This window comes from Stegodyphus dumicola, chromosome 3, assembly GCF_044657685.1.
Source record: "Stegodyphus dumicola isolate Sdum_Otavi_A_Nest chromosome 3, ASM4465768v1".
NCBI lineage: Eukaryota > Metazoa > Arthropoda > Arachnida > Araneae > Eresidae > Stegodyphus > Stegodyphus dumicola.
The window spans coordinates 212,241,332-212,267,521 of NC_140770.1; the positions used below are offsets into that span (position 1 = coordinate 212,241,332).

General features: G+C 30.7%; 1 protein-coding gene across 1 annotated transcript; it reads left to right on the plus strand.

Annotated features, from left to right (window-relative positions):
• The first annotated feature begins 2,851 nt into the window (after positions 1 to 2,851).
• Positions 2,852 to 6,364, plus strand: LOC118196384 (uncharacterized). Its single transcript, XM_035367833.2, has one exon. The coding sequence runs from the start codon at positions 3,125 to 3,127 to the stop codon at positions 6,107 to 6,109; it is 2,985 nt and encodes a 994-aa protein (XP_035223724.1). The 5' UTR covers positions 2,852 to 3,124; the 3' UTR covers positions 6,110 to 6,364.
• The last annotated feature ends 19,826 nt before the right edge of the window (positions 6,365 to 26,190 follow it).

Sequence of the window (26,190 nt, forward strand, 5' to 3'; positions counted from 1 at the left end):
AATTTTAAACATTCATCTTCTACAAATTTATTATGCTTAAACTTACTGAATATATCTATATATGGAATAAAATTAAGCAGAGAGAAGGAATATTTCACAAATGGCTTGACATGACAAAACTAAAATGTACATAGGCTGTACAATGAAATTTTCTACCATTATGAAGATGTAAGACACAGAGCTCTTAAGTTGTCTGAATAATTTAAAAATAATACACTTGTTATGAATCCAGGTAAACATTGAAATTTAAAATGGAAGTTAGATTTAGAATGTTGATCATAAGTTTCAAGGCTATTAAGTTAAACTGCAGAAAACGTTTCAAAAGAGAAATTAAAAACTGAAAACAACAAATTACAGAATTAATGTATTCAAAAAAAAAAAAAAAAAAATCACAATAGTTCACCAGCAAACCAGGAAGTAGCTGTTATTTTGGAAACAAATGAACAAAAACTTTTCATTTGAATAATAATAAAAAAATATAGAGAGATTTTAAATCATTAGTGAAAAGATCATTAAAAATGCCAGTGTGGTAACTGTATTAGAAATCTCAGCTCTTCTACATATAAATCCATTAGTAACTTTAAATAAATAAATAAAGGTAGTACAAGACATTCTGGTGGTTTTGATGAAGTCATACATGTGTGCTGATTCATTGCAGTTAGCAATATTTCTTGAAATGTGTTGGTCCTGAAATCAGTTTCTCATTTCAAGGTTTTGAAAAGAAGTAAAAAAAGTATCAAATTGGTTAAAATTTATTCAAAGGGGTTAAAACAAAAAGAGTGCCATTTATCTCATGTACATATTTTAATTCTTTTAGAACTTGTATTTTAGAACCATCAAAAATTGTTTTCAGATTTTTTCATTAAATAGCTTCACAAAACTCACTTCATTCTCTGACGACTGAAAGTATTAAATTATATTGCTTGTATTATTTGTTACTGTACTAAAAATGGTCTGCCTTAATGGATGTTGTGCATTATTTATTTTTAGATTATTATATTAGATTAAGTTTATTCTTATAGGAAAAAAAAGTAATAATGTATATATGTGCAAGATAAGTTGATAAAAAGGTTAATTTTTTTGATTGTTTACTTAAAACATCCAACAGAAGTCATACACTTAAAATTTATATGTATAAATTGATTCCCATATTTGCATTAAACCGAATATCTTTAAATACATTATCTTAGAATAATAATGTACTTATGTAGAATTTACTAATATTTTACTCTATATACATACAAATATATTGCATTATTTCAGACTTCCATATTTAGATATTTGGATAAAAAAGGCCAAGCATTTTTAGATGTCCATCTGTAAATAGTATAAAGCAAAACTCTTAAAGAAGAAGAAAAAAAAAAAAAAAAAAGGAAAAGAAAAGGACATTTGAAGTACAGTTCTTATACTAGAAATTAGGTGCTTTGAACCTATAAGTTCTTTTGATAAAGTTAATGACAAGACATAGTGCTGCCATTTATTTAAATAGAATATATAAATATGTCATCTATTACTTGAATATAATATATATATATTAATATATAAATATGCCTGAATATAATGTATAATTATTTTCAGGAAAATATTCATAACATTATAATTTTTCTAACAAAAATAATCATCTGTTATCATACTTCAATACCATAAAATATATTTGGAGGTAAAATGACTTTCCTGTATAAAGTTTTATTTTTGAGCTTATGAGGGCAGGATATGATAATAAAACAAATACTGCATAAGTCATTTGTAAGCGATTATTTTTTCTATATTCAGAGTGTGTAATCAGTCACATATATTTATAAAAAATTCCTTAGAATTATCTTTATTATAATTTTGTACATATCCCCCTCCTTCTTTTCAATATTAAATATAAGAGAGTCAATTGTGTTTTTAATAAATCATCATCAGGTACACTATGAAAAGGTAAAAAATTTTCACGTCTTTATATTAAAATTTGAGTTCTTCTAAGAGTTTAAAACAAACCCACACACAAAAGTTTGCTGTAGAAACCAAAATTATGATAAAAAATTTCTAAACTGTTTTATTTTAAGGAGCTGGGTGGTTTGTTTACATTCTTTTTCAGCAAAACATTTTTCGAGACCAGACTCAAAAATGTATTTATGCATGTATATCTGTGCACACACACACATACGTATGTACACACATATACATATGCTACATGAACACCTACATCCGTACATACAAGCATATGCACATACATTTCTGAATTAATCTCCTGAACACACTCTTTATGTATATAAATGCTTCTGTATGCAATTTTATAGAAATATTTAGCAACGCATGACAGAAAAATTACACAAGGTTTTAAGACAATTTTTCAATTTCGTTTCATAAGAATGTGATTTTACTGCTTGCATGCATGATTTATTTAAATCTGCTGATAAGAATTTCAAGAAATTTTGATTATTTGTGTAAACTCCGCATCAGTATAAAATGATCAAACATTAGCAATTTAAAAGAAGAAGAATATTCAGATATATTCAAAGTTCTTTATTTTATATAATGTTTTAGATATCTATCAAAGAATGATAGTAATTAGTCATCAAACGAAATAAAAAATAACTTTTTCTTGACATTCTAGCACTACACGGTAAAGCAATTCACCCTTCCGATAATCAACACAAATGTAAACAAACATCTCTTTACGACTGGTCGGAATGCGCAGAAATCACGAAAGTGTCTCTGCGCAACTAGTCGTACGTTTAGCATTTTTACCATGTTTCAGCTAAACTTCCGACGTCGTACGGGTAGACACAGCCTCTTTTGTACGAGGTCGGATATCTTGAGTAGGAAGTAACAACTAATTTCTTTAACGTCCTATTTTTCTGTTTCTATGTGCGCATGCGCCAGCCAATTGGGGGTTTTATCGAGTGTTTGACTTGTCAAAATGGGTAAATGACTGTTGTATATGTATGATCGATAAGGTTTGATTGTTTTGAGCTTAACCATGAATTATTATTTCCTATACTGAATTTCATCGTAAGGTGTATGATGTAATTTAGTTTAAAAATAGACCCTCGTCTTTCCGTCATGTAAAAGAAAATTGTGTGATTTTTTTTTTTTTTTTTTTTTGTATTTCCTTGTGACAAGTCGTGGATTTACGATGGATGAACATAGCGTTGAAAGTTTGGCTGAGGTCTTTAGATGCTTTATTTGCATGGAAAAACTTAAAGATGCCCACTTATGCCCACATTGTTCCAAACTGTGCTGTTATACTTGTATCCGAAGGTGGTTAACAGAGCAGAGATCACAGTGCCCACATTGCCGAGCTTCATTGCACATGCATGAGCTAGTAAATTGTCGTTGGGCTGAAGAAGTGACCCAACAGTTGGATACTTTGCAGTTAGTTGGGGCTGTGAAAGGTGATACTTCTGAGAAAGAGAAGTGCAAAACCCATAAAGAAAAGCTAAGTGTTTATTGCTGGAATTGTAAACAATGTATATGTCACCAGTGTGCTCTTTGGGGTGGAACTCATTCAGATCATATATTTAAACCATTAGAGGAAATTTATGACCAACATGTAGCTCAAATCAAGGAAGAATTTGTAAGACTACGAAGACGCCTATCTGAATTAATTACATTAGTGCAAGAAGTTGAGAAAAGTGTGGAGAGTGTCAGAGTTGCTAAAGATGAACGTGTTCATGAGATTCGTCATGCTGTGGAGCACATGATTTCAAGATTGGATGCTCAACTTAAAAGTAAACTTCTTACTTTGATGGCTCAGAAGAATTCATTATCTCAAGAAACTGAACAGTTGGAGACTGTATTAAAGTTAGTAGAAACACAGTTGAACTCAAGCTGTAAAAATGAATTAATATCAATGAGCAGTGAAATTCTTCAAAATATGGCAGAAATTCAGAGGAAGCCCATGGCAAATTTTGTTACTGCTGCTGTTCCAGCAGATTTTCCCAGTGAAATTGTACCTCCTTATGATGGTAGTACATTTGTTATGCATAACTTTAGTGCCTTGCAGCAGAGGGCAGATCCAGTATATAGTCCTGCGTTAAATGTATGTGGTCTGACCTGGCGTCTTAAAGTATATCCTGATGGCAATGGTGTTGTTCGAGGCAATTATTTATCTGTTTTCTTAGAACTTTCAGCAGGCTTGCCGGAGACATCAAAATACGAATATCGAGTTGAGATGATTCACCAGGGTTCTAGAGATCCATCAAAAACAATTGTGCGTGAATTTGCGTCTGATTTTGATGTTGGTGAATGTTGGGGCTATAACCGCTTTTTTAGACTTGACCTTCTTGCAAGTGAAGGCTATTTAAATACTGAACGTGATACTTTAATCCTTGGTTTTCAGGTTCGTTCCCCAACTTTTTTTCAAAAATGTAGAGATCAGATGTGGTATATTAATCAGTTGCAAACTGCACAAGCTCAATACATAACTCAAATCAATGATCTGAAAGAAAGGCTTGCTATAGAATTATCTCGTAATCAAGCAACTTTAGGTAATAAGGCAGATGTTGGAGATGTTCAAATAGTTATGCCTGAACAACCATCAGGTCTTGGCAGTAATGTACCAACAACAATGAGTATTTGTCCTTTAATTGGAAATGTAGCATCACCTTTGCTGTCACCAACTTTTAATATAGCATCTCCAGTTCAGTCATCATTATCTAGTTTTTCTTCTATGCCTACTAATGAAAATTTTATTGCCCCTTCACCAAATTCATCTGAAACACCAAAGAATGAGAATAGCGTTGATTCAGATGTGGTAAATAAATGTATGGAGAAAAGCATTGACAGTGAGGATATTGCTCAAGGATGTAGTGCTCAAGCTTCTGGAACCAGAATGAAAGTGAAATGTTTAAAAGGTAGTAACAGCCGAGAACATGATTGCACTCAGATTGAACAGGTATATAGACAACAAAATAGAAATGTTTGTGCACATTCCAGTGCCCGTAAGTGTAATTATAAAGATGTTATTCTTTTAGATTCATATGATGCTTCTTGTGAAGCTGATTCTTCTAGTTCTGACAATGAGATTGTCAGTGAATGTAACAGTGAAGAAGCTGCAGCAAGTCATTCAGCATGTGGCAACAACATTAGTGCACCATTAGAGGAAAATTCAAATGATGAAAATGATATAGAAGAAGAAACTATTTCTGATGACATTGAATTTCAATTTAATTCAAAACATGCATCTCGCCGTCAACGTTTGCATTCGTGGAACTCTCTCAGTAATCATAAGAGTAATGAAAAGAATATGAGTTCATCATGTGAAAGGAATAATGTATTTGAAATGCCATCAGATGATGATGAATCAGTATTATTACGTCTTTTAGAATTACAACATCAAAATCAGTATCGTAACTGGACTGTAAGTACAGTGAATGATATGCAGAAACACAGTGAGAAGCAAAAAAATAGTCATAGTTGTCGTCATTCATTGTTATTATCATCTTTATTGGCAACACAACGAATGAATGGATCCTCAAATGATCAACAGCCATTATCTGCATCAGCTTCTCCTTCTTCTGAATTTCCTACATTATCTAAAATAATATCATCTCGAAAAAAATGGGAAAGTGGGATGAATAACACATGCTATCGTGTTTCTGAAGTTGAAAGAGGGGTAAATGAACAAGAAGCACTAGAGTCACCCATGTCTTTATATTTATTAGATGATTATCCTTTTCTACCTTCTACATCAAATTTCAGTGGCTCCTTTACCACAGCACAAGCAAATGTAGTAGATCAAGCACAAGCAAATGTAATAGATATTGTTAATAAACAACATCAGAGACTTCAGAAAAGTGATATTCCAGGTTCTGGAGATTATAATCCTCTCCTAAACCTGGGAAGTGGAGAAGAAGTACCAAAAACATGTAATTTATGGATGTCACCTTCTCATAAGCCACTTCCAGGCCCAAAACCAGCATGGGCTGTTCTCCAAAATGCTGCTAAAAGGGAGCATCCAGTAACATCAGCCGGTTCTGATAGTGTTGCATCTCTCATTCAGAATAATTTTCATGCATCTGATAATAATGAAGATTCTAGTACATCTAGCAGCAGCTCATCATCAAATGATAGTGTTTGTGAAAATACTGAAATTGCTAGTTCTGGTAGTCAGAAGTAGTACTGGCAGATTGAATCACAATTTTTACTTTTATTGCATTCCATTTATTTTATTAAAAAAAGTCATTAATCACTCAAAAAATTGCTTTTATTTCATTTTTGATTTTGTTTCATTAAACCATAGAAGTATGCATTTATATGTAACAGGTATTATATGTGTTTATATTTTGTATTTATAAGAATTTCTGTATTTGTATTAAGGCAATATGCAAAGTAGAAAAATAAATTTGATAAAAGTAGAATTATTAATAAGTTATCTTAAAGTTATTTTAATTTTCCCTGTCGATATTCTTTCTAAATGCACTTTTGGGACTTGTTAAGATTTATAGGAATTACAGTGTAGAACCTGTTTCGGAAGCACTTCCGCAGAGAACCCGGTAAATGTAAACATCGCCAACTTTGGCGATAATAGTTCAAATCTGGTAACCCAGCGGAATTATCCTATTTGCTTGTTCAAAGTTTGCAACCATTCCTCTTGCGTTCACTATCACTGTCGTTGTTCGCATTTGCAGATTTATATTATTCTTCTCTTATTTATTATTATTTTTTCTGAATTTTTTAACAACGAATAGATAGAAATATTTTCGTAGATAGATGCCGGTTCTTTATTCGGGATGAAAGGAAGAAAATACGGCGGGAGGGGTGAATGCTAATTTGTAACACGGCTGTTTACGTTGTGTTCTTAATTATTAACAGCTGTAAGCATGCAGACCTATGAGGTTTCCAACCCCTAAAATAATTTTTTGATAAAATCCTAGTATACGGTGCAGCCTTGGCGCGAAAATTATCGCCAACACCAAAAATTATTCAAAGAACATCTATATGTATACTATACACACATAGTATGTATACTATTTATATAGTTATATGTTTACTAAATGTACAGTTATATGTTTAACTGTACATTTTCTTTGAATACTCATCGTAAATGTCCCGCTTTTACTGCTCATTATAAAGTCGCCAAATCCTGTGTGCACCGGATACTAGGATTAAACCAATTTTTTTCGTAGGTCTAAAAAATATACGTGTGCATTTTAAATAATTAATGCTTTTATTTTTATTATTGGGTATTGTCATCTAAAATTATGAGAATAAATCAAATTTTATGGCGTAAAATTTTAACAAGATACTATATTGTTAATGCTTTTCTAACAATAACCTTTCAGAGGATGGCAGGTGTGACATAAATAGATGATTAAATTGAAATAAAAAATATGATTGATTATCTATGCATAACCATGGTCATCAAAATTAGCAAACCACTGCTGGTGTAAGGAATATATTGTTTTTTGTGTTAACTGGAATTTAAGACAAATTGTTTTCGTTTATCACGTTTAACCGAGTAATTTTAGTACATTAATACTGATTTATATTTTTTATTTCCGTTATAAATGCTTATGTATTGTCTTATGCTTAATATATTTTTTTCTGTGCTAACTTGAATTTAATACAAATTAATTTTCATATATCACGTTTAACTGGTTAGTTTTACATCTGCATGCTTATTATCTGTGAATTTTTACTACCATATGCTTAATATATTGTTTTGTCTGCTAACTTGAATTTACATGCACTAAGAATCACGTTTACGGCTCGGCTCATCGTCGATGAACCGTGAGCTTGGTGAGTAAAAATGCAACAGCGCCAACGGGTTCTCTGCGGATGAAAACCCCCTGTTTCTTTTGTAATGTACTGTCATATTACAAATTATTAAGTACTTGTTACTTAAAAGTAATCAAATTGTATTTCAGTTGTGCAATTTAATTTGCATTATATTAATGTAATATGCAGTTATATAACTAATAATGGTATGTTATGAGATATAATTTTATTATAATAGCGAAACGAATTCACTAAGACATTAACATATCAAATCTATCATTAGTGGCATCTTTAAAATTAGTTATTTTCTCTGATAAAGTTATTACACAGACAAGATTTCATCAAAATATTTTTATTTTTTTAATGTGTTTTGATATTTATAAACACTATAATAAATAATTAAGACACAATGACACGCTGAACAAATACTAATTCAGAAGTCAAACAACAAAAATCAGCGTTATATTTTTAAATTTTCACAACTGTGAAAATTTAAAAATGTAATGCTGATTTTTGTTGTTTGACTTCTGAATTATTATAATAAATATTTTTTGTGGTTGCACTAATTAAGCCAAATGAGTAAAATATTTCTTTATTGTTTAAGAATAACTTTAAAATTTATAAATTTGTTAAATTTAAGTATTATGCTCAATATATGTCTTATCTGAAGTTTGTTATAATTAGTAAATAACATTGTTATTCTGTGCATCATTTCAAACGTTGATGAAAAGTTATTTTTTAACTTTATATAGTTTCAAATTGCAAGATTTTGGTTTTTACAACAGTGTTTTTAGGTTTGTGTTTATACAACATTGAGTATAAACTATTACCCATGGGTTAAAAACAAGCACGATAAATTTGTTTGTTTCGTATAGTTTATCTACATTATAGCTTTAATGTATTTTTCATAACATATACTTTATTGAGTATTGTATACATATATGAAGCACTGAATTTGTGCTTTTGGTAAAAATTTACAGTATCCCTTGGCTAATCATTTCTTTTTTGACACGAAGCTCGGCGGCAGTTTCAAGATGGCTGCTTCAGAAAACCAAAATAAGAAGTTAAAGACTTACACAAACTCGGTGTCCATGTATATATAGACCTATTTTCACTTAAAAGAACATCAAAGAATTTCACAAACTAGGCATCGTGGACTGCCCTAACTTTGTCCATGTAGACATTGATCTATTTTCATTTAAACACAGTGGCGTAGCTAGCGTGGGGCAAGGGGGGACATCTGTCCCCGGGCGTAGCATCCAAGGGGTGCCAAATTGATGCTACGAAATTTTTTAATGAAATGTTTTCCATTCTTGGCACACAGAAAGGGCTGCAAATTCTTCAGTTGCCCCGGGCGCTGGAAACTCAACTATGCCCCTGCTTAAACAAAATCATGAAGCTAAAACAAAGTTAAAACTATCATAGTAACCAGAAAAAATTCTCCGCTGTCTTAACTCGCAGAGACAAATGAATAACCAAAAATACACAAACAGAGAGGAATAAATAATCAAAAATACATATTTCCTAGCATAAAATCATTAAACAACAAATCTTTTAACAAAAATTAACACACAGAGACGAATCAGTAAATGAAACATATTTTTTAACATACCTTTTTTTCGCGTGCATATGTATAGGCTTGCCACCACAATCTCCCCCCATCCTCTAGGTAAGCAATTCAATTAAATTTTTTGTCATTTCTGCTCATCTGCTGTTAATCAAAATTCATCTTCTTACCCACCTCAGACATACTCAAATGATGGTATCACAGCAAAATAATAGCAAGTTCAAAATCCAAGAACATACCATGCAAGTGCAAGCAAACACAGCTACAGAAAAGAATAGTAAAAACCAAAAACCTGGGTCCATATGAAAGGGTTACTATTACAATAGAATTGCAGCAAGCTTCCAGATTTCACGAACAACCAATACCGCTTGGCAATTTTTTCAGAAAAAAACCGAAGGGGACCATACAGTAAAGATTAGCCGTGCTTTTCAGTAATGAGAAATAATCTGTTAATGTTTTTTTTAATAGTATTTTGTAATCATTTTATGCTATTAAATTTTCTTTTTCTGATTGGGCCGAGTATGATATGTAATGTTTCTACAAAGTTTTAGGACTCATTTCTTTTCAACAAATTATAACAAACTTGTCAAACAAAAATTGACAGTATTTATGACTACAGCATCTCAGCTTGCCTTTTTGAAAACCTTAACTGCTTATGGACATAATTGTTTAAATATTTAATCACTTGCATTGATCCAATGAACATCGGCAGTCATAGGTTCAAAAGCTGAGCAAAAATTGCAATAGGGTTTTACTGTAAAGCTAGCAGAAATTACAGAGAGAAAAACTTGGTCCTTTGTTAAAATAAAGGAGCAATTAGCTTTGAAAAGATTCAGTGTCGTGTCACAAACATCAGTTTCAGAAATCTCAAGTACTCGTAATACTTTTTGAATTGGAAAGAGATACCTCACGAGATATTGGTTCCTGAAGGACAGATAGTGAATTCCATATATTACAAAGACTTAATTGATTGACTTTTTAAAATAATGCAAGATATTAGGCCTGAAAAGCTGAATCAAGTAGCAGGTTTCTGCTTCATGACAACCCATCATTACATAATTCCATTTTAGTCGAGCAGTTTCGTATAAAGAAATGTGTAGCAATTTTCAATCACTTCACCACCTATTCTCCAAATTCAGCACCTGCAGACTACTTTCTCTTCCTTAAAATGAAGTTTCATCTCAAAAGTTTTTTTAATAACACTGAAATGATATAGGAAACCATAACCAGAGATTTAAGCAGCATTCCAAAAGATGAGCTCTTCAAGTAAAAAAATTTTACTTTCTTCATTTTTAATTTTTTTATGAACTTTCAAAATTTTGTAGACATATAGTGTGTGCTGCTTTTCTCGTGTAGTAGAATCTGTGTGTTAAACATTAGGATATCTACATCTGAGCTGTAATATGAGAGTTTGTATATTAAGGTGACCAGATTTTAGCATTGGTAAAGCGGGACACCATTGACCGTGGCGAGGAGATTCTTGATTAAAAATTTGGTTTATATGGAGCAATACAAATTTTCATAGAAGGTAACAATAGTATTGCAATATATATTTTTTAAATTTCAACATAAGTACATTTTACAAATATAATACATTACAAAATTACGTATAGTATTATTTTATTCTTTGGAATATTTCTCATTTGAGTAAATTCTTTTAATAGATTGCTGTTGTTTTTGTTTTTTGTTGAATAGCTTTTGGACAACTAACTTGTAATGTACAAGATCTAAGTTACAAAATGTTTTCGTCAATGCGAATGCCAAAAAATGCCTTTAAGTCAAAAACAACGGTGGTCGAATTCTAACAACTGATCAACAATACGAACTTTGATAAGCAGTTCTCGATAATCATTTGTCAACAATTATTTGCTATTATTAAAATTTAACAGTATAAAATTAAGAAAAATAACATAAGACACATATCCTGATGAAGTAGGCACATGGCCGCCAAAAACCGTATTCTCCCGCTGTTCCATAGCTTATCGTGTATTCTTTCCAATCTGTCCCCGGGTGCAGAAACCAAGGGGCGCCAAACTGATGTTACGACATTTTAGAATTAAATGTTTTCCATCCTTGGCAAGCAGTAGGGGGCGCGAAATCTTCAGTTGTCCCTGGGCGCTGAAAACCCTAGCTACGACTCTGGAAAATCAGTTAATGTAAGAAAACTATTGCATAATATAATTAAATAAGGTTTATCACTTTCCATAATGGAAATATTGTACTAAAAAGCTACTTTTTAACATAGAAATCATACATTCTCCTTAGAATATTACCACAACTGAAAATGTGACTTTTCCAGACTTGAAATGCTTTCATGGTTAACATGGTTTCCACTTTGCAGAAAGTTACTTGATGTAGGCTGATGCTATCTTTGTTTATTTTAATTCCTGTTAGTTTTTCATTAGTATTCATAAATTTAGAGTTAAGGCTGACAAAAAGTTGGAGGAAACTTCATAGAATTTATGAATCCAAGCTGAAAAGTAACAGCAATAAGTGTATTGTAGTTTGAAATAAAATAACTAATAATGTGGAGGCAGAATTGCTGGCCACATGTGGCATTACTGTGTCACTAAATTCATAATTCAGAGAAAAGATAATGTAAATAATAAATGTGTACGTGGTTAAAATTCCATAATCGGGGTGAGCGCCTAGCTTGGCGAGAGTTTTTTTATTTGGTGCGATTTTGATTTGTTTGTGGTTTCCGGTTATGTTTTCCTGTGGCAAACCTAGAGTTTTATTTCAGTAACTGTAAGGGCCCGAATTTAGTGTAGCCAGATTTTGTTTTAATTTAATTTTGAAATACTGTGTTTGTTTCTAAAAGTTATACTGTTTAATATTATTATTATATATATGTTTAATATATTTATGTAAATATTTGCAGAAGGTTAAGCTGTTGTTGGTGGGAGAATGTTGGATTTCGAATGAAGTGAAGTTTATAATTTATGAATGTTTTTATTTAGTTAATTATTATTATTATTATTATAGTTTTGTTTCTGGCATGTGACAATCGAAAGATGTGGAAAATTTAAAGCTTTGAAGTTTTGAACGAAAGTTATATAATGTGTTGAATTTTTCGACGATAGTAACTTGAATATTTTAATGAGTTTATGATGCATCTGTTATAAGTGAATTTCAATATATTTACTTGGTTGACAATTTTTGAGTTTGAGGAAAGTGTTATAAAATTTATTTCAGAAGTTGGTTTAATTTCATCAATTGAAACTGATGTGCACTGTCCGAAATGTTCTACAAAGATGGTTGCTAATAAGGATTCAAGTAAAAAGCTAGGTTGGCGTTGGATTTGTAAGAATAAGAATAGCACTTTGAGATGTAGTGGTACAGTGAATCCATTGAAGGACACCTTCTTCTATGGAACATGAATATTTTTTAGGGATATTGTAGCCATTATTTTTGGTTTTGTTATGAAATTGCATGTACTTTTCCTTTTGAATAATATTAATGCATGAAGAAAACAGAGGAATGAAAGTAGTATATCATCAGAAACTGTTACTGACTACTTCAACTTCTGCAGAGAAATTTGCGAAGTTATTGCATCTCACGATAGCCACAAACTGGGAGGTAGGGAAAAACATTTCTCTTGAATGATAGTTTTTTAGCTGTAGGAAATATGAGCATGGCTGAGTTAGAGGAGGAATGAAAATTATTGTGTTTGGTATCTATTGTAAGGAAAATAAGGAAGGCTTGTTTTTCGAAGTAAAGGTAAGAGCAAAAGGAATGTGTCGCCATATGTGAAACGTTACTGCCACGAGGAGACAAATATTGTGTGTACAGATTCGGTGAAGCAGTGTGCTGGAGTGGAGAATCTTTTTTATATTGCTATTCATAAAACTACCAATCATAAAAAGGGGGAATTCGTTTCTGCTGATGATAAATAGAATACTATTAACGATTTAGAGAATAAATAGATTACTGAAAAAAATGTTTAAAAATAGAATTTCTCGGAATTCCTTACATCGTTTCATGGCTGTATTCTTTTATTGGCGGGTTCGGATGAGCAATTTAAATTCAGAAGGAGGAAAAATATTAAAATTTTTGAGGATTTTAAATTAGTTTATCCAGGATGTGGAAAAGTACCATTGAAATTGAAAATGATTAGCTCTCCGACTGTGGAATCTGAAGGAATAGAACATCTTATGGCGAAAGGAGTTGTTTTGGATGACTGCGATATTTTTGAAGAATGTGATGATTTTGATTGGGGGATCTTTATGTTAATTTGGAAATAAACATTTTTGTGAATGTATTCACAAAAATTTATTTTAAAGTGTGGTGAGTTTCTTTTTATTTTTAATTACATAGCTATCATGTTTACCATTATAATAATTGGTAGAATTCAGTTACTGTATCATGGCAGTTTGAAATATAAACAACTTATTTCTATATCTGGTAGGGAATACATTGTGACGTCACAAGCTTACTCAGATTTAGTTGTAAAGACAGGACTTTGCTTTTACTTAGAAAGCTGATGCACGTTATTTTATCATTTAATCAATTGCATTTACTATTCTGTTTGCACATAATAATCGCTGTTCACCACTGTAAACAAACATTTTAAATTCTGTTTACGTTTAAAACTTGCTTTATAGTTCTCTGATTTGATAAGTGTATATATTTATTTACTCAATAATTATTTACAATAATTACTCATTCTACTATTTTATGATGAATTATATACATAGGACTATGTTTTTACTCACAAAGCTGTTGGACTTCGTTTTACTCATCTAGTATTTTATCGTTTCATTTTACTATTCTGTTTACACTAAAGGTAGATAGTTGCATGGATTTTGGCGATTTTTTTTTTCTGGCGAGCGATACAACTTATGGTAAACCCATTGCTGGCCAAGTTATTTATGGTAACCAATACTTTGTTGCCATTTTATTTCAAAAATAATGCATTTTATTATGCATAAATTCTGTGTTTTAAATATTATTTATGGCTTCTAAATATTAAAAATCAATTTAATTTTGCATTTTTATTTGAAATAAAAATTTTATTACGATATTTTATGTAATTTTATGTTGTGGATAATGTAATTATTGATGTCACCTGACTTTAAAAGTAATTGGTTTTAATATCTATAAATTTAATCTAATGTTTTGAACATTATTTATGGCTGTTAAATATTAAAATACAATTTAATTTTGCATTTTTTTAAAATGATTTTATTATGAATGATTATTTAAATAAATGTGTGATGTAATCAGCTCTCTGATTGGTTACTGAATATTTGTGCATTACCGCGCCATTTTAAAATTTTATTAATTATCTCTTTGAAATCTAATAAAGCGAATGGATATGTCCATTTCGAAGATGAATATTGTTATTGGTAATTACCAAGGATTATTAGTATCGGAATCAAAAAATTGTCCTTTGAAACCTTATTTTGGCCAACCTGGCTTTCCTAATCAAAGATTTATTTATAAATTGTTACAAGGGTTAGAGGAAATTTATTTAAAATTTTTGGAGGAAACCTCTCTAATTATTTCTTCAATGAATTGCGAGAGATGTGGGTCATAGATGAAGATCGTTAAAAGAGCCGATTCTGAGGATGGCCGTATATGGTATTGTAATCACGGTGGAAGAAATAACCGCTGTAATGGTAAAAAATGTATTAAGACATTCCTTCTTTTTTACCAACAAATTTTTTTCATTGATATCTAAATTATGAGTCCAATTTTTTTGTGGTACTTATGAATATGCAACAGGTAAAATACTCAAAAACTGTAAGTATATATTTTTCTTTTACTTTATAATTGTATACTTCAATTTTTATTAAAAAATTAATAAACTGTTTTCAAAAATTAATGAGATATTTATTGCCACATATGTTTTAATGTTAAATAATTATAGCCTATAAAACTTAAAGTATTTTAATTCTTTTAAATTTTGGTATGATGTTTTAAATTCAATATTCAATTTAAGTAATATTTTAATCCAGTTAAACGTTGGCGCTATGCTTTTATAGCAGTATTTTTATTCTATTTCTTTGCTATATGAAAGTAATAATTTAACCTTACTTTAGTATTTTATACATTTAGTAAATGTATTTATTTACATTTGCCAGCCATCTTAAAAAACGCTTTCAACAAAAAATTAATCCATTAGGTACTATTCGGTTTTGAGAGCCGTAAAAAATCGCCAAACTATTGTTAAACTATTGCCAGTGCTGCCAAAAATAATTACGGCAACCCTAGTGCAAGAAAGGAAGTATAATATAATAGTAAATAACTATCTAAGATTGATGTTTTAATTTAGATGAAAAGTTAATTTTCATAGGCTAAACATGACTGAATGGAAGCATAAGAGTAAATAACTATTTCAGATCATTATTATAATTTATATAAAAATTGCTAAACATAACTGAATGGATGCCTGCATCGCTATTTCACTACTGATACTAGTTATCGCTAAAGCATAATCGCTAAAGCAAGGAGGTTAGAATAGATGGAGTAAGCCTTCCCCGTATGTTCCCATGCAATGAAAATGAAGCCATGATACGTCACGATGCGTGACGTCACGACTGATATGTGTGAGTCGTCAGCCATGTTTTTGCGACCCTTTAGGGTTGCAATTTCGGTTGGGGGCCAATCTTTGGCTCTTTAGCCGTATTAGTTAAAACTTTAATTATTTAACATTTTAGAGGACCTTTTAGAGAATCTTAAGTTCCGATTTTTCGCACTCATATAAAGATGTGTGACTTCTCTCTCGTAGTTTTTTAAAATGACGAATTTCTCATATGATTCATGATGCGTTTTTAAAACATTTTCACATATACTTCAAATTCATATATAAGTTACAAAAACTTTTTTGTCAACTTACTTCTGAATTTTCAGTTTATACTTTTACATACATGCATACAATACATGCATAATGTTAGACAACTAAAAATGTACTTTTTGACAAGAGATTTACCGCAGCTGTATTCTTAATTTCCATGAGGTTATAATGGGTTTGAAATCACGTTTTCATATTTATGTAACTACTTTTCTTTTATAATTCAAGGTAGTTTCATGTATTATATAAAAATTATAAGCCTTTCAATACAGTACTTGTATGATAATTCTTAATATCTTAACTATACCATTTCAGTACTGATGGAGTTAAGCATATTACTTTTATTTACATTACATGTTAAATTATTTAGAGAACATTAAAGCTGTGGCTACAAATTTGTATGAAGAAAACTTCAGTAATTTTTAAGTTTCTAAAGCTTTTCTGAATCAAAAGTTACTTTTCTAAAATTGTAAGCAAATTTTATATGATAAGTGGATAAATACATGCTGATGCTTTAATATATCTAGCAAGTTCGCATTTTAAACTTCTGAAAAATTTAATAGCTTGTCTGCATAATAATTCTTGTTTTTCATTTTTAATCTACTTCTTGTTTATCATTTTTAATTTTTAATATGCAGTTTGAAGTTTGCTCACATGGAATCGAATGTTTATTATTGCAACAATTTGGTTAAAAATGTTATTTTGTGTGCATATCCAGAAAAAGGTAGCTAAAAGTTTTATGATTTTAAATACTGATTTGAGATATACACCTTTAAATTTTGATGTTTTAGTAGAATGCTATAAAAACTATTTCAATGCTCTAATGGCTGTGGGAATCTATATTTTAAAAATATATTTTTATATAAATTTAGCAATGTAAAAATTCCATATCAAAAATACTATTTTTGTTCTTTATTTAGCTAAAAAGAAAATTTTAAAAATTAATAAATAAAAAATAAAAAGAATACCTTTCCACACAAAATTTAGACACTATTTACCGATAAATTTGCTATTGAGAAAATACTTTATACAGTACATAGAAAAACTGGTAAATTTATGAATTAAACAAGGAAAAAAACATACATAAAATTTAAAATTTTAATTTTATATTTGCTTTATATGAGTAGAGAATTTTATATTTGCTTTATAGAAATAGTGAATATTTGTTAAATTCAAATTTCATTCCTTGAAGCAATGGCACAAGAAAATTATTAAAATTAATTAAATTTTACTATTTTCTCGTGAAACAATGTTGTTAATATATTATTACACATATCTGAATATTTAATGATAATTCAGTACTCTTCTGTTATCGGGATGGAAATCAAAAATGTATGTATACACACATACATATGCATGGTTCATATATACATACATTCAATATACATCTATATAGAGATTTCTGAATCCGGTCTCGATAACAGAAGAGTACCAATAATTCTATAATTAGTTAATATCCTTATTAATTAATTTGCATAAGTAAAAACAAAAGTATTATTTAGCTTTAAATGTACATCTTTTGATAACAAACATATGCAAAATACTTGTACTTATAGTGAAAATAAAACAAAAATTGTTATTTTTCACTCTTTTTTTCTAACACAGTGCAAGTCATTCCATTATAATCAAATTTTATTAAAACACAGTAACTGGATTTTTTCCATTAAAGTCAACACCTTTATGTAGAATATACATAAAGTCAACAGCTTTGTATAGAATGATATAATGCTAGACCTACTTTACCTGAAATTTTATTTATATTAATTTATGGGGAAATGCCGGAATAAATGCAAAAAAAACCATCTGAATAAATCTTAGCGGACACTGTTATGATAGTATTTTTGTTTTCAATAAAATGTTTTTAAGGTATACCATTTTAGTTCAGTTTTCCCCCCTATTAAAGGAGCTACCCTAAGAGACATATTTTATTTACATATATCTCATTAATATGTTAAAAATATAGCTTAAGTGAGTTTTATGTGCATACTGTAAGGAAGGGGAAAGCCTTAATTCAAAACCTGTTTTAAAGCAGTAAGTAAATAAATAAAATACATTGCTTTTATTAGCATCTCAAAAAATAGTGTTTTGGCTTCTAAAAACAAATCCTAAGCATCACATCATGATAGATAATAATCTTACGTAAGAAGAAATATCTGATTAGGAATACATTCTTTATATTTATTTGATAAGATCAAAACATATATGCAACATCACATTATGAAAAATCCTGCGAATCATTACAACACTGTAAGACATTGATTAGTAAGGTAAACATCAGTTGATCATTCTTTCACAGTAGCAATAAATTTTTCATTCAAATTCTTAAAAATATGCCAAAACAAATTTACGATTGGTGCTTAAGATTTAAGGTCACACAAAAGTAAATTTGATTTAGCAGAGCTTGATATCTTCCATAACATAAAAGTAACTGCTACATGATGGAAGTTTTTGTGAACAAAATACAAACATTTTATAAATACTTAACCTTAATGACTAACTTCAAATTAATCCAATAATGATGGAAACAATAATGTAATTGAGTACTGCAAATTTACTTTGTATGATATTTCTATGTAAAATCTGAAATTTATAATAGGTGAAGGACTTTACATTATTTAAACAATGAAGCCCCACTTCTGAAAGCGAGGACTTAGACAAGACATATAGGACATTAAAACATACATTTCGATATTATTATATTACTCAAAATTATTACTTTCAATAATACTGTTCTTTTGCTTACTTAATGCATATTCCTATATATATGTAAAATTTAAAATTAAGCAAAAAAGTTATTTTAGTTTAATCCTGATTTTGAACAAACCTCTGTAGACTTTGAAGGCAATCAAATACAGGTTTCTCTTTTTTAGGGGCAAATCTGAAGAAATGAGACCTGTGTCTGATAGGCCTCGAAATCAGTAATTTTAATCAAAAACTATATCAAATTGAGGTTGCTTTTATGCCTCATTTTAAATATGATTATTATAATAAAATACACATTTAATTATATATATATAACAGCAAAATTTAAACAGTATTATGAATTATTATCTATTAAAAATTTCAATTTTTAATCTATTCTTAAGCACTGAAATTAAAGCTTAATCATATCATGCCTGAATTTCAATATTTTGATTTATTTATAAAACAAATTAATCCATTTTTAATATGAAACATTTTTTATGAAAACTATAAAACTTAAAAAAACATACATTTTAAAAACTGGATATCATTGAATGGTAGTTTGGTAAACCCAATGCCTTTTACATGCTGTGGGGTCAACAGTTGTGTTGGATTAGGCACATTAAACAAGGCTTTAGTTTTTTAAACCCATCTTTCCTAGAACATTCAAAATGCACCTTCAAATTTAACAAAAGCATGTATGAAGTTTAACATTAAAATCAAAAACACTAGTATTTAATTACAGTTGCATGTACTAAATGAATTTAATCACACTATTAAGAATGAAATTTTGTGAAAAATTTTAACTTTTATATGAAAATAGGACAAAATTAAGAATAAATAATTAAGTTTATGAAGCTTCCTGAAGGACACAGAATATATTTACCTCACTATACAGAATAACCTAAACAATTTATAATTTATGTTATACTTACCAATTTTTAAGACTGGCGCCAACTGATATATTTGGCGACAATACATCAGAATCAAAATACAGCATAGACCTTTAATACACTATTCGTACAGTAAAATTTAAATAAAAAAACGCCTATTACAATCCCAACCGAGACAAAGTTTACATGAAATATAGAATACAATTTTACAAACAGTATAAAGTATTAGCAACAGTAAAAAACAGTATTGGCGATATTTTGCTGCACAAATGCACACACATTCCACAATTGATTTTATATTTGTAAAATCATTTCAGCGTCAATAAGTGAGAGCTAAATGAAAGTACACATTTTGAAAAAAAATAATAAGGGAATTTTTCTCATATGCTATGAAAAAATACGAAGCTGCACTTACTTCACAAAAACACGCTCCTGCGACCGAAATCCATTGATCTCGACCAGAAAGAATTACTTCTTCTTCGTCTTTTTTCATTTTTTGCTAAACAAAACATCCTAAAGTTATTTCTAGAATGATTTGACAATTTGGTGCAGCACATCTATCCATATTTCTCAAAATCAGGTCGAAACGATCAACAAAGCAATGCTGAACTAATAGCGAGTAGCAATAAAGTCAGAATAATAGAAATACTAAAATACCTGTTTATGGCATTTACTTATGAAATTAGCTGCGTAGCAGCGGGAATGATTGACATCCTTCACTACATTCACCAATTTTATCTGGCTGAGCAGTTTTAATACAATCATAAACAAAGCTTTCGTCTTATCCGTACGCTACACGGCAGCCATGCTGGCTCATCAGTCGTGACGTCACGCTGTCGATCCTTCCTCGGCTTCAATTTTGTGACGTCATGCTTACTCCGTCTATTCTAACCTCCTTGCGCTAAAGCATACCACACATCGCTATTTCACTACTGATACTAGTTATCGCTAAAGCATAATTTCATCTCTTTGGTTGTTCAAACATAATTTTCTATAATGAATGACCCTTTTTCTTTGAAAAATTTCTCGTTAAAGTGCAGAATCGCCCACTTATTTGTTTGCCGCTTTTTACAAGGGTAAAAAAAACAATGAGATACATTCCGGTGACGTCGGAGGTCACGTGATGTAAGGACTGCTAATGTAAACAAACAAGCTTGTGCTGTTGTAGCTGTGTTGAAAAATCGGAAACTTTGTTTATTTTTAATTAGTTATGAAATTTGCATTTCAGTTTTAAGTATTATTTCAAACGTTAATTAACTGTTCATTCATTTGGTTAGTATAATTTTTGCCACTCTTATATGTTATTGTTATCTTCATGATACTCTCTTGTTCGCTGCTTTACCATGTTCTGATTGTTAATATTTATTTATGAATTCTTTCCTTGATCTGATAATTCATTTATCATTTTCCCATTATAGTTTTAATCTTTAGTTTGATTTCTAAATTCCTGTTTACATTTCCAGTTTTTGAGTGTTGACAATGCCTACTACATGTTGTGCATACGGTTGTTCAAATAACAACATGAAAGACAGATGTAAAGAAAATAAGATTTCCTTCCATCTGTTTCCTAAGGATGAAAATCTGCGTAAAGAGTGGATAGTAAGAATAAAAAGGGAAAACTTCAATCCAACCCCCACTACCAGAATTTGCTCTGAACATTTTGAAGAAGAATGTTTCACATACCAGCCATTCACGAACAGGAGGTCATTAAAGGCAGATGCTGTGCCAACGAAATTTATTTTTATTTCGACTAAAGGAACCACTCGTAAGCGAACTAGTTATGTATTTGGTGAACCATCACAGGAAAGTTCAAGAGAAAAGAGGTATTTATCTACTAGTTTCATCAGAAATACATAGAGCATTTGTATGTGAAAACTAAAGATTTTTTTTTTTTTTCCTACACTTTTGGTTTTAGAAAAAGATAAAAGCATAATTGGTGTGCTATGAAATTTAATTACTTTCTTTCTGTTTCAATGTTTTTTGCAGCTGATAGTTTTCGAAATGAAAATTGCCTTGATCGCAACTTAATTGCTGTCTATGGCATGATACATATTATTTCGTATTTGACAGGGTTTTTATTGCTTATGTGTTAAGGACTTGTTGTTTTATTCTTTTATCATGTTTCTTACTTCAATTCTTACAACTTTGGTAGACACTTCACTGACGAAGCAGTTAGCGAGGTTTCCACCTAATTTGAATACTTATTTCTATAATATGACACTTTCTATGCTTATTTCTTTGGTGTTTCTTACTTCAGTTTTTACCACTGCTAATAATACTTTTTAATAAATTCATTGAATTTGATTTCTGGGTTGTTATTATTTACTTCACCAGATTCTGATTACTAGCATCACATTGTAAGGTATCATATTAGACGCTAGCCTTAAGTTTATCCTTGCAAATAGCTTACTACATAGAAATTTTAAGCTTCTAAATGCTTCAGTATTGCTGATTTAAAAATAATTTTTATTGTTAGTTCGTCCTCTATTTTGTATACCTTATGTTTATTTGCATGTAAAAGTTTCACAAAAAAATTGAAAATTTAGTAAAATGTCCCCCAAATTTAATTACTAATCAACCAAGATGTAACATGTAATGAGGTATGAGAAATATGTGGAAAGATTTCAATGAGATGTTTCAGTTGATTAGTTGATTAGATTTTTGGCAATTTTCTTTCACTTTTTAGGTGAAAATAGGTTCCTGTGTACATAGATAAAGTCAAGGGTGTGCGCAGTGCGATTTTTATGCAATTCTTGTGTTTTTTGTTTTTTTTTATTAAGTAGGTCAATGCGTACGTGGATACCGAGTATGTGCAATTCTTATAAAGGCGTTAAACGGTGGATGATTCTGCACTTTACCCAAAATTTTATTGGAGACTTTTCGTCATGGGCAATTTCCAAATTATTAAATCCATAGGATTAAAAAAGGATTTAAAATAAAAAAAAATTAAACTAGTATTTCAATGGCGTGTTAAGAAATATAGAACTATATAAACTTATGCAATCTAAAATCAGCGCGTACGCTACATTTGGCGCTGTTTAATGGGCGCGTTTGCTAGATTTGGAGCTTTTGCGCATACATTTTCGCTGCAATTTTTTTACGATCCTCTAAACGAAATACAGTCAAAAGTCGTTAATTCGGACACCCATAATCCGGAATGATCTATAATCCGGACCTCAAAGCTACAAACTTTCTGCGCATGCGCAGAGGCGTTAACACGCGAAGACATTACGGCAGCGAATATGCATGTGCATAATACGTTCATGCATGCGCGTTAAATGTATTACGGACGGTTTTAGCTAAGCTAAAATTATTCAATTCAGTTAATGTTGCAGATTGCATTGTTCCTTAATCTTCGAATTGGATCCGGCTTATTATTTTTTGCAGACTGTTAGAGCAATTTTATAAAAGTAAGCGCCGCGGCGCGCAATGAATTGGAAGTTGATCTGTCAGCACTATCCTTATCTTCAGGGCAGATGTTTTTATTTTATTTGGCTTATAATTCCTTACTAAATGTAGTATTTCATCTCGATGTACTCCGTCTTTGATATGATTTAAATCAAGTTCCTCGTCATTATAAATCGCTTCCGATAGTGAAGAAAGTGACACAGAGGTTATTGAAAACGAAAAAATTTTGATTGACAAATTAGTCGGTGTTCTCGACACAGCAATTATAGGACTTGAACAGCGGAACTTTGTAACTAAACAAGAAATTATGTCTGTTTAATAGAATTAAAGAGAAAGTATTATCACATGAAACGAAGCAACTTAAACAACTTACATTGAAAGAAATGTTGAATAAAGTAAACAAATAAATATTAAGCTTTTTCTTTTTGTAAATTTCGATACCCTTTAGATCATAATTGTTCTTTATTTCATAAATTACGGTTTCATATTTTTAATTGTATAATTTCTGCATGCGATCTTACCAGATTTAAACTGATGATCTATAATCCGGAATCGCGGAATTCCGGATTAACGACTTTTGACTGTAGTACCATCCATTACTTTTAACGATATTTATTTTTTAAAGTTTCGACTACTTTGCTATGCGTAAAATACGTAAAAAGAGCGTTTTTCAAGATGGCTGACGATTGTAAAAACCGCGCCAATGTAAATCGCCAAAAATCCGTGCAACCGTCTACCAAAGTAGGATCACATCAAATAACGGCGTTTCACTACTGTAAAACTTAAAAGTTGCTGTATTCTATTTACGTTTAAAAATCACTTTCTAGTGCGCCAAAAAAATTCGGCAAATGTTGAAGGCCAAAATAGTTTGGTGCCAACTTACCCAGCTTATGGAATTTTAACCGTGTACATCCCATCAAATTGTTTTTCCTAATGAAAAGTATGTGAAATATATTGTTACGGTTTTTGTATTTATTTAGCTATTTTTAGTAGAATTTGTAATTAAAATTGTTTTATTTTCCTGGCAATGCAACACGAGATTTATTTGAAGAGAAAGCTACGTCGGTAAAATTAAAATACAGGAGCACACGTATTTAACATTTTAATAAAGATATATCTCATAATTGTACACTTTTGCTATTCAGAAAAATCTAGAAATACCAGAACTGTAGCGAATTCGTGGTGAGATCGGATTTGCTTTCTGTGTTTTTTTTTAATTGAGTTATATTTAACGTTTTAGTAAATTAAAATAGAACTACTGTGAGATATTGCGATATTGTACGAATAACTTTGAGGAAATTTCAGCCAACTCCCTCAATTTGCTGCATTCCAAGAAAAGATGGAATTTGGCCAAGCATCCTTTAAAAAAAAAGATTAAAGCTCGCCAATTTACTGTTAAAATAGAAATGAAAGCCGTTCAATTAAAAGATACAAGCTTTTCAAGTTTCTGTTTAAAAAAATGAAAGCGGTTCAAAAAAAATGGAAGTTGTTAAAGTAGAAAAGAACGTGGGCCAAGAGGAAATTAAAAGAGAAATCACATGCATAATAGAAAACAAAATTGAAGTTATAGAAGTCAGAGTTGGAGAAATTGAAGAAAACGTTTCGGCCTTTCAACAACAAATTGTTGACAAGGTTTCTGCAGTAGCGAAACAAGTTGATACCATGAAGATATTCGTGGCAAAGGCATGGAGCAATAGTGATGATTTTAAATTTTCACTTATGCCTGCGCGTTCCTTTTTGAAGTTATCCACGTATGATGGGGAGACCTCCTATAAAGTATATAAGACGCAATTTTCTATAGTGGCAAAAGCGAATAGATGGGATCCTCAAACTAAGACCTGTCACCTGGCCGTCACCTTCTCTGTGGTAGCAGACGCTGGGGATATCCTTTAGACTCTTTCCGAAAACAAAAGGCTAGATTTCGAAGCTCTGTCCGGTGCGTTAGAGCTGCGCTGTGGGAGAAATGTTTAAAAAGACTACAATTAAAAGGCAGGCTACAATTAAAATCCCATCAACAGAAGCCAGCGGAAACGCTAGAGGAGCTTGCCTCGGATGTTGAAAGGCTGTCCCACCTTGGCTTTTCGAAGTGCCCAACAGAATGAAGAAAACTCCTGTCCCTGCACTTCATCGAACGGCATCCGGGACCCCGAAATACAGAAAGCTGTACGAAAGGCGAATGTCAAGGATTTAAAAAGCGCTTTAGTGTAAGGCTCCTATATATAGAAGAGCCTTACACTAAATACTACTCCTATACTAAGAGTATAGGATATACTAGGAGTATAAGGACCTACTACTATATTATAGGACCTATTACCTACTACTCCTATATGTAGAGCTGCCTTACTTTAGTGTGCGCTATAAAATTCGAGGCAGCCCAGCAAGCAACTCGCAGAGACCGCCACCCAATCAGAGCTGCTTAAGTCCAGGAGCCAGTGTATTAAGTCAATTTTAGGAATTAAGCCCAGGAGCCAGTGTATTAAGTCAATTTTAGGAATTAAGCCCTGAGATCGATACATATCTATTATATATTTGTATATAATTTTCACCTTATTTACCTATTTATATGCATATATTTGTTATTTCGTACACTAAATTACCTTATTTTTGGCCTTGCTGACGATTATGGCTAGCTCAATGACACTAAATTATTCAGCGTTACACTCCTAATTAGAGGTTTTTTTTTTTTTTTTTGGTTTTAAACACATACACTTTATTATCCATGAAGGCACTGCTATCGAGACGATGGAGGCGGAATCTTAGCAGAACTCCTGTGTTAGCAAAAGTTAGTTTTTCATCTAGACTTATACAGTGGCGTAACTAGAACTCTTGGACCCCTATGCCAAATTTTTTCCTGGGCCCCCCAATAAATTTAATGTGCTTAAAAATAAAAATAAAAATAAAAAATTTTTAAAAGTTAAAAAAAATCAAGGATTTCACGAGCCAGTGTTTTTATGATGAATTTTATTACATCTGGACTATTTGTTAAAAAATAAAAGCACATCCTTAGGGAACCAGTTGAACATGAAGAAAGAATAAAAAGGAAAATATTTTCCCTTGATCAACTGTGAAATTTGCTTTAGTCTGGATATTTGATATCAGATGATTTTAATCAGTTATTTAAGACTTTTTGTGTG

Bases quoted from the DNA above. Each gene is read 5' to 3' on its own strand.
- LOC118196384 (XM_035367833.2), top strand. From the start codon at position 3,125: ATGGATGAACATAGCGTTGAAAGTTTGGCTGAGGTCTTTAGATGCTTT.